This window comes from Olea europaea, unplaced genomic scaffold (assembly GCF_002742605.1).
Source record: "Olea europaea var. sylvestris unplaced genomic scaffold, O_europaea_v1 scaffold2612, whole genome shotgun sequence".
NCBI classification, from domain to species: domain Eukaryota; kingdom Viridiplantae; phylum Streptophyta; class Magnoliopsida; order Lamiales; family Oleaceae; genus Olea; species Olea europaea.
In genome coordinates this window covers 64,592-74,422 of record NW_019244445.1, presented here as the reverse complement: position 1 = coordinate 74,422, position 9,831 = coordinate 64,592, and the positions used below count along the sequence as shown (strand labels likewise).

General features: G+C 34.1%; 2 protein-coding genes across 2 annotated transcripts in view; one reads left to right on the top strand and one right to left on the bottom strand.

Moving 5' to 3' along the window:
• Positions 1-6: 6 nt before the first annotated feature.
• LOC111383095 (AT-hook motif nuclear-localized protein 5-like) lies at positions 7-4,341 on the top strand. The gene is made up of 5 exons (XM_023007164.1): positions 7-767; positions 1,756-1,823; positions 2,347-2,478; positions 3,298-3,459; positions 3,783-4,341. Exons 1-5 carry the CDS (start codon positions 278-280, stop codon positions 4,011-4,013), a joined length of 1,083 nt encoding a protein of 360 aa, XP_022862932.1. The 5' UTR covers positions 7-277; the 3' UTR covers positions 4,014-4,341.
• Positions 4,342-4,537: 196 nt separating this feature from the next.
• LOC111383096 (probable phospholipid hydroperoxide glutathione peroxidase) overlaps positions 4,538-9,831 on the bottom strand; it is a 7,037-nt gene continuing 1,743 nt past the window's right edge. The window contains exons 2-6 of the mRNA XM_023007165.1: positions 6,850-6,926; positions 6,152-6,213; positions 5,579-5,697; positions 5,024-5,191; positions 4,538-4,926 (exon numbers count right to left, since the gene is read on the bottom strand). Of these exons, the coding sequence (XP_022862933.1) occupies positions 4,894-4,926; positions 5,024-5,191; positions 5,579-5,697; positions 6,152-6,213; positions 6,850-6,926 (459 nt within the window). The 3' untranslated portion in view covers positions 4,538-4,893. The remainder of the gene's footprint in view (positions 4,927-5,023; positions 5,192-5,578; positions 5,698-6,151; positions 6,214-6,849; positions 6,927-9,831) is intronic.

Sequence of the window (9,831 nt, the reverse complement as noted above, 5' to 3'; positions counted from 1 at the left end):
AGATCTAAAAATTTCTGTGTCTTGAATTTTATTACTTCTTACTAAAATTTATGAAAAACTCGTGTTAAACCGTTGTTGAGAAATATTAAGTCTGTTCTGTTTTAATGTTTTAATTTTTAAGAGTCTGGTTTTTTTCTCCATTTTCTTGACAATTTAATTCTGAGGTGGATCGTTTGAATACTGCAGATTTAGGCTAGAAAAGGGCAAAGGCTGTATTTTTTCAGTGACAATTTATTAGAAGATTGACTTTTAGCGTGCAATTTTGCTAAGTAAATGCATGGATGGAAGAGAAGGAATGGCATTACCGGGCTCCTCTCCATATTACCTCAATAGAGGTGGAATAGGGGTCTCTGGTGGTTCGGCACCTGGTTCTAATGCTGCCGGTGGAGTGTCCAGTACTTTACCGGCTGGCGTTGCTATGCACTCCTCACCGGGCTTCAATCCTGTTTCGAATCCCAACATTCAATTGCAACCCAATGTAGGTGCTAGTGGTGCCATAAGTGGTTCAACATTCAATCTTGAGAACAAGTCTCCCAATTTCCCCCGTAGCATTACCAAGGGTGATTTCTCTAGCACGTCGACTAGTGGTGATTCAGTGAAGAAGAAGAGGGGTAGGCCTAGGAAATATGGTCCTGATGGGGCTAACATGACATTAGCATTGTCCTCAATGCCCGTGGCCACACCTTCCACAGGAGGGATCACTCCGAGTGAGAAAAAAAGAGGGCGGCCACCGGGGACTGGATGGAAGCAGCAGCTGGCTCCTCTTGGTAAGTTTTTTTTGTTCTTCTTCACATAATTGGAGTTAATTACACTGTTTCATTTTGTATTATATGTTTTAGATTGAGGTTATACAATATCTTTTGTTTTAAACCAATCACTCTTAATATGGTATTTTGTTTGCAAGGTAAGAGCATTTCTTCTAACAAACAACAACGAAATACGCAATTAGTACATGTTTTTTGGTTAGCTTAGAAAATTTACTTATTGGTGAGTAAACAAGTTTTTAGAATATATAATTCTTTGTTGATCAATATTGGAATTAAGCAATTAGTTGACTTTTGCCAATATATGAATACTTTGTAAAAATTGATTTTAAGATTAGATAAACTTGCTCTAAGTAACAACTAAGAAAAGAAGATAATGCATTTGATAAGTTCAATTTCTAAGCTGTATCTCCAAATCCCTCAAGCAGTCAAGCGCACTTGAAGTCCTTGGGTAATAAGGATGATGCTAGTTTTAGTTTATTTATTAAGCTTTCCAATTTGTGGTTGATTGCTGGTTCTTTTTCTTTTTCTTTTTGAATGTGCACCAAAATGAATGGTTTTTTTCTGAAGCCACTTGCACATACTGCAGTAGTCTAACTGGCTTTTNCTTTTTCTTTTTGAATGTGCACCAAAATGAATGGTTTTTTTCTGAAGCCACTTGCACATACTGCAGTAGTCTAACTGGCTTTTTATTATTGTAATGTTTATTGTAAACTTGCATGTTTTGATTATGAAACTTGAACCCAAGGGTATTCTCTCTTCTAGGTTATTTGAAATGTATGCTGCCCCCTATTGTGAAAAAACCAAAAGGAACAGGTAAAATAGAAAGGGAAAGAATCTAGGAAATGCTACTTGTTCACAGGCCATGGATGCTAGAACGAATGGTTTTTCTATTTCAGTCACTGTTATATTTTTATATGGATATATTTATTTTACATTTTTTTCTGGGTGGGAGAAAATCACGTGTAAAAGATTTACCTTCTTTGATCAGGTGAATGGATGAACAGCTCAGCTGGACTGGCTTTCACGCCGCATGTCTTGCACATTGGAGTTGGAGAGGTATGTTTCAAATTCTTTTTCCGTCTCTTCTTTTTCATATCACTTACTTAGGTCTAATGTGTCGTACATATGCTTTTGATGGTTAAATTATTTTGTTAAACTTATGCTCCTATTTGACAATTTTTTATTTTTATATTTTGGAAAAATGAGTTTTTGAATAGTAAATTTTTGGAGAATGTGTGGTTAAAAAGTAGGAAAGTTTTGGATTTACTTGAAGAATATTTTATTGTGAGAATGTGTGGTTGAGAATGAGTATGAGAAAAAAGAGTTTGAAAAGAATGGTTGTCAAGCAGTGGCTATATTTATTATGCTCGATGACAAAGTTTCTGATTTTTCCCCTTATCATGTGCAGTGTGCCTAATTGGACTGTTATTTTTGCATTACATGAAAAAATGAACATCTATACTTGTGCAATTAGTGAGCCACGGATTGCCTTTTAGTTCAATATTGTAATAATTCACTAATAAATTGTTTGCATCCCCATGGTAAAAGAAGTGATTGTATTAATGAATTTCTCCTGTAGGATGTTGCAGCCAAAATATTGGCATTCGCACAACAAAGGCCGAGGGCTTTATGCATCTTGTCGGCTAATGGGTCTGTTTCTTCCTTGAAACTGCGACAACCTACCACCTCTAGTGGCACTGTTACATATGAGGTTAAGATTCTTTTGATGCCCTCTCGCTCTTAAATTCAGTAAAAAAAAAATAAAAAAATAAAAAAAAATTTTGTCCCTATTTGGTTCTCATTATTTTCTCATTAAAATGAAAAATATGATCGTTATTCATCACATCAAGCCACCAAATTTGAATTTCTATATCTTGTGTGGGGTCCATAACGGATATATTTTTCATTCTCATTCTTCCAAAAATGAGAAACAAACGGTGGCTTTATTTTTGAAAAGTAAAATGTTTCTTGCCTTGAACTCTAGGTGATAAGGATTACAAGTTTATATTCACATGATTAGTTTTATGATATCATTTAAATGTATTGTGAAAGAATTTCCCAACGAGCAAATTCAGTAGTCAGTAGACATCAGAAAAATCCTTTCACAAGAAAATGTATTCGTTTTTTAACTCGAATTCTGTCGCAACCTATTCTTGCTGATGAAAATTAAGGTGATAAACTTTAGGTTTAATCGCATAAATGACGGTTTTTTATTGACATCTCATTACCATCTAATACTTTTTGTTCATTCATTGTAAGAATTTTTTTATAATTTCGGATCTGATTTTTTCTACTGCCACTCTGCATTTCTTCATTCAGGTATCCTCAATCATATTCAAGCTCTGAATTTAATATCTTTGAAGTCTTCTCAGATTTATCCCTTGCTATTTACTATTCTTCAAAATAGCATTATCATTATTATATGCTGAATTTTTATTAATATATATATATTTTTTTGGGCTATGATGATGTCCTTCTCTATTCAAGGATATTTTCTTTTTACCTCGTGTGTCTTACTACCTTTTTTCAGGGCTGTTTTGAGATATTATGCTTGTCGGGTTCTTATTTGCTTGCTGAAAGTGGTGGTCCTCGCAACCGGACTGGTGGTATAAGTATTTCAGTTTGTAGCCCCGATGGACATATCATCGGTGGTGCTATTGGTGGTAACCTCATTGCCGCAAGTTCAGTGCAGGTATGCATGTGATCACTTGTCAATTTGAGATCCATTAAGCTTTAAAAGTTAACTTATAAGTAAATTTTAACATAAATAACTTCTCTAATCAAATTAAATTGGAAATAAGTTACTTATTTTGACGACAAGGAAAAAGCAAAACTAACCTTTTAATCAGTTAAAGTTAGAAATAATTTACTCATTTTGACAGTAATGCAAAAAAGCAACTTTTTGCTGCATTTCTTAAGCTTTAGCCAAAAAAGCTCTTATTTCCTATCCTCTCATTACTTAAATGTTATGTAGTCGAATTATTTTGACACGGTGCATTATCAATGTTAATATAGGTGGTTGCATGTAGCTTCGTATATGGTGGTTCAAAGGCAAAGAACAAAACAGAGTCCGGACCTAAAGATGAAAAGAATCCTGCAGATGATCCTGCTGAGAAGTCATTAACCCGAGTTAGTGCTGCCCCGAGTCAAAATCTCACTCCAATTTCTGCGACTGGTGTTTGGTCACAAGATTCACGTCTTGATATGAAAAATTCTCAGACGCAGATTGACTTAATGCTCGGGTGATACAAGCTACAACACATACATGGTAGTTTTTGTATATTGTTGTATATTTGCATTTGGGAAATTAGCAAACGCAAATATTCAGTCTGTCCTTTCGGTAGATTGTGGGTCATGCTAACATATCGTGTAATAGAGTTTGAGTACTAGGTTCCTAGGTAGCAATGGTAGGGTTGTTGGAACTGATAGGAACTATTAATATTTCTAGCAGGTTAGGTGTGTTATGATTTCTTTAATTGGGTCTCCACAATTTTAACCTGAATCTTTAATTTGTAGTACTATTTGGTGATGCGTTATTAACTTGGAATTGGCACGAAAAGGAGTAGCTATGCAAGTCGTCTGGTGGTTACCTGTCTCTGTGTACTAAAGACCATGTTTGGGCGAGGTTATGCCAAAAATTAAATACCCATCCTATTGCTGAAAGATACGCTCATCTTTTAGCCATATGATGGGTAATATATATGCATAATCCCCACCCAGACATGCTCTTAATCTAGATTTACAGGGATAAAGCAAAAAATAAAGGCTACTTTTCACCTCCAACGGCAAGTACTTTTATGTACCATACAAATAGAACAACACTTTTCATATAGGGTTGTGTTACATGTACACAATGGTTTACACCTCTCTGAATTGGCAGATTTTGGTATATTGATCTTTACTACATTTTTGACACATAGGTGTACATATTTGGGTTTACAAGTAGCCTTGCCCATTTATAAAACCCAAGCTGTTACATAGATAACACTCTTAACGAAACACAGAATGGAAGTTTTGAACACGATAACATGGAAAACATGATGATTGTAATACTTATTGATGTAGAAATCCTCATCAGGATGTTTATTACTATTAACCGAAAGGCACAATAAGATGACTCTAATGCTCAAGCCTTTTCAAGCAGCTTCTTTATATCCTTCTGCAAAGAAATGCAAGGGAACAAGTTTTGAGCTCTAAAGCAACCTTCTTCGTCAAATTATAAAATCGAGATTACCATATAGAAGGATGATATTTACCTCGATGCTAAGGGGAGATGTGGTGGGAGCATAACGATCAACAACACACCCCTCTTTGTCGACAAGAAATTTGGAGAAGTTCCATTTGACACTGTCACCCAAGAAACCACCTTTGCTCGACTTCAGGAACTTGTACAGTGGAGCAGCATTGGAACCATTTACATCGACCTGAATTAAGAAAATAAGATCACGAATTAAACCTTGTCAACAAATTCATGCGCATAGGCAACAGAGGAACCTAGTTTAATCACACATCAAGAGCACGTTTGGTATGAGTACTGAACTAGACAGTGCAATAGACATTAACTTATTTTTCTTTCTTAATACTGTCTAATGCTAATGCTGTCCACAAACCATCTTACCAAACATGCCATGGAGGTAAGCAACATGAGAAAACAAGTCTCTTAAATTTGACAGAAGCAGCTATATTCGTCATAGATTACAAGAAAAAACTTTTCCTTAATGCCATTAAGAGATGATATTGAGGTAGATATTTTGTACGAAAAAATAGTTCATTCACGAAAATCCAGAAATAAGCTTTTCAATGATTCCTACCTTGTCAAATATGGGATACTCAGCCTTAAATCGGGTGCAAGCAAATTGTTGAATTTCTTCATTAGTGCCAGGTTCTTGTGAGCCAAACTGATTGCATGGAAATGCCAGAATCTCAAAACCTGTGTAATAGAAAAATCATTATTCAGACACTCTAAAAAAGGGAGAGCTTTCTACCGTTTTGTTCCATCACCGATTAGTCTAAGTTTAACAAATGAAATTGTCTCGGAATGAAGATTTTCAATTTACACATTTGCTGTTTAAACCTTAAAACATGGAAAAATAGAGAAGTCGGAATGGAGATTTTACAGATGACTTGCCAAAAATATGCACTTATTCAAATCGTAAATGTATACAATAGATTTGTAATATTCAGAAATTCAACTCTACATTTTCCTCCCAATCCATCATTTCTTATTTTATCTTTACCGCACGCTTTCTATTTCCCATTCCACATCACTCCAGTTGCATGAAAACGAAATTTCAGCCCAGGGACAAGATAAGTAAAGTTATTTACTCGTGACGCGTTAGTGCAATATCAATTATCAAAACCAAGAAATGCAAACCAAATCAAACCTTGATCCTTGTACTTCTCATAAAGCTTTGTTAGATCCGTGTAATTTGAATTGGTAAGGCCACTGCAGCATACAAGAAATATGAGAATTTTCTTTAGAAAAGGAGAGCAAATATACAACTAGGTCAGTGCATAAATATTCAGGAAATTCAATATTAAACAGAATAAAAACTGAAGACTTGGTAACTGGCTTGCAAGGATATTGACAATGTTCTTTGACCGTATGAATCATTGGGGGGGTGGGGGTGGGGGTGGGGTGTGAACATATAAATCTATCACGGTTCAAGATCAATTACTATGAGAAGATTCTAATGACAGAGAATACAGAATTAACAGATCGTAATATATTTGTAAAAAGCTTCCAAATCGCATCACTCAATTGAAGATAGAAAGTTCATGAAAAGTGAAAAGCACCTTATTTTCTGTCACCTATCAAGTTCTCGACTTTTTGTCTTTCAAATGGAAAACAAAATGTCACTGAATTTATAGCATTGAAATGGCACAAGCAAAATTCTAAACATAAGAACATTATGTGCAATATACTACCATATCAAGCACACGCCAAAAGTTAGAATGCAAAATGAATTTTTTTGTACAAAGATTTCATCCTAGGAGTATTTCATATAAAATTTATATGACAATATAAATCGAGCATAAAACCAGACTTTTCTTTAAAGGACTCGGTGAAGCTACAACATACCACTGTGATGCAACATTGACAATCAACAGGACTTTTCCCTTGTAAATGCTTAAATCGACGTCATTCCCCTTAGCATCCTGCAACCACATAATTTTAGAATATAGCAGTTTCATCAAGGTATGATAAGATGGCAATGTAAAATTCTATTCACATTCGAAATGTAAGAATAGGACTGACATGAAAAGTAAAAAATTGTATCATATACAGGAGCGGACGCATACTCTTTGATTTAGGGGGCTCAATCAAATATTATATAAATCGAATAATTTGTTCTTGATTTTTGAATAATTCAAACTTAACTTGAGAAAACGCATAATTAAGTTTAAAAACACATTCCTTCATTAATATTTTGTTCGTTATTTTCATCAATTTAATTTCGAACAATCCTTTTATTAATATTTTATTCATCACAAAAAAATGCATATTTACGTTTAAAGAATTTATAGTGTATTTGATACAAACAATTAATTAAAGTAATAAAATGAAAAAAATTATAACCAATATTCACTACTAATATTCAATCAAATAAACACAATTTATTAAATATAAGTCAAATTAGATATAATCATTTAAGACTCATTCTATATACACAATTTGATAGGAGAAATGTAAATTTAGGCTCAAAGTATTATTAGGAAGTTAAGTAAATGTTAAAATTTGTAGAGAAACCATAGACAAATTTTAAAAAATTAGAAGAGTTGTGTGAGAAAAAATGAAAAGGTTTAAATCTATTGTGATTTTGTCCTCGTTTAATTGAGATTAAAATCAAATCTCTAGTAAATTTTGATAAAATTTTAATATTTATGAATCCCATGAAACATGTTATTCAAATTAATTGTTAATTTTGATTTATATTAAAATTTTAATTTTAATTCATATCAATCGGGCTTTTATTGAGAAAAAAGAAAAACAAAAAAAAAGTTGTGACCCCCAAAAAACCCCCTTGTGTCCGCCCCAAAAGGTTTAAATCATTTTTTTTTTCATTAAAAAAAAATAAAAATGGTCAAGTATCCGCCCCAAAAGGTTTAAATCATTTTTTTTTTCATTAAAAAAAAAAAAAGAAAAAAAGAAAAAAAAGAAAATGCTCAAGTAGTCTCGTTAAATTTTTTTCCCCTTCAACTAACGATAAATATTTGCTTGCTCTTTTCATTTAATTCACACCCCTAAGGTAAAATTTCGCATTCTCTTACAACTTTCACCTAACATGACCTATTCAAAAACCCGTAATTGTCATGTTCAACGGGAGGATTGGACAAGGCCAGCCAATACTAAAGACTTAAAAATCTTCTATATTCTCCAATACTGCACATCAAACATGCCGATTAATTTTACCGACGGCTAAACCGAGATCACACAACACTATAAAAGAGAAGCTCATAGCAAAAAATTACGGTTTATATAAAAAACATTAAGAAATGAATGACAAAACCATTTGTTGGATATTGGTTAAATAAATCGAGAATTGAAAATCGATTAAAGTGACTTCGTATCGACTTCGACCAAATACTCAAAAGCTCGACTCAATCCGTTTAAGCAAAATTGTTTGCTACTTCGTCGCTTCGGAGCGCACAAACGGGGATCGACCTGAAAAGAAGATGATCCTAGGACATTTGATGAAGCAATGTCCTGTCCCGAAACTCCTTTTTGAAAAGAAGCTGTACACAATGAAATTGAATCCATCATGAGTAACCATACTTGGGAATTGGTTGAACTCCCTCCGGGAAACAAAGCTTTAGGCTGTAAATGGATCTTCAAAAAGAAATTGAAGTTGGATGGATCAATTGATAAATACAAGGCTAGATTAGTAGCCAAAGGGTATAGACAAAAAGAAGGACTAGATTTCTTTGATACCTATTCACCCGTTACAAGAATTACGTCTATACGTGTCTTGATTGCAATCGCAGCATTGCATAATCTTGAAATACATCAAATGGATGTCAAAACCGCGTTTCTAAATGGTGAATTAGAAGAAGAAATCTACATGGAACAACCTGAAGGGTTTGTTGCACCAGGAAATGAAAAGAAGGTGTGTAGACTTGTAAAATCATTGTATGGATTGAAACAAGCACCGAAGCAATGGCATGAAAAGTTTGATAAAACTATGTTGTCAAATGGCTTCAAAATCAATGAATGTGACAAATGTGTCTACATTAAAACCGCACTTAATGAATATGTAATCATATGCCTATATGTTGACGATATGCTAATTATGGGAAATAACTCCAAAGTCATTTCCTCGACTAAGAAAATGTTAACAAAACATTTTGACATGAAGGATATGGGAGTGGCGGATGTAATATTAGGGATTAAAATCTCTAAGACATCCGATGGTTTGTCATTGTCTCAATCACATTATGTTGAGACTATACTTAAGAAATTTAAGGCGTATGACGATAAACCGGTTAAGTCACCAGTTGACTTAGGTATTTACTTAGCCAAGAATACTGGTGAGCCCATATCTCAATTGGAATATTCGCGTGTCATTGGTAGTTTAATGTATATTACCAACTGCACAAGACCGGATATAGCATACATAGTCAACAAGTTGAGTAGATTCACTAGTAATCCAAGTGTTGTACATTGGAAGGCATTAAACTGAGTTCTTAGATATTTAAGACACACGGTTGAATATGGATTACACTACTCAAAATATCCTGCGGTATTAGAAGGATATACTGATGTAAATTGGATATCTGACACTAAGGATTCAAAATCCACGAGTGGTTATGTATTTACCATTGGAGGTGGAGCCGTGTCCTGGAAATCGTCTAAGCAAGCATGTATTGCTCGATCCACGATGGAGTCTGAGTTTATTGCGTTAGACAAAGCCGGTGAAGAAGCAGAATGGCTTCGTAATTTTCTTGAAGAAATTCCATGTTGGGAAAAGCCGATTTCTGCGATTAATATACATTGCGATAATCAGTCAGCAATAGCAAGGGCACAAAACAGTATGTATAATGGTAAGTCTCGACATATCCGTCG

Bases quoted from the DNA above. Each gene is read 5' to 3' on its own strand.
- LOC111383095 (XM_023007164.1), top strand. From the start codon at position 278: ATGGATGGAAGAGAAGGAATGGCATTACCGGGCTCCTCTCCATATTAC. The intron at 768-1,755 runs GTAAGTTTTTTT...TTCTTTGATCAG, and splicing joins GCAGCAGCTGGCTCCTCTTG to GTGAATGGATGAACAGCTCA. The intron at 3,460-3,782 runs GTATGCATGTGA...ATGTTAATATAG, and splicing joins TTGCCGCAAGTTCAGTGCAG to GTGGTTGCATGTAGCTTCGT.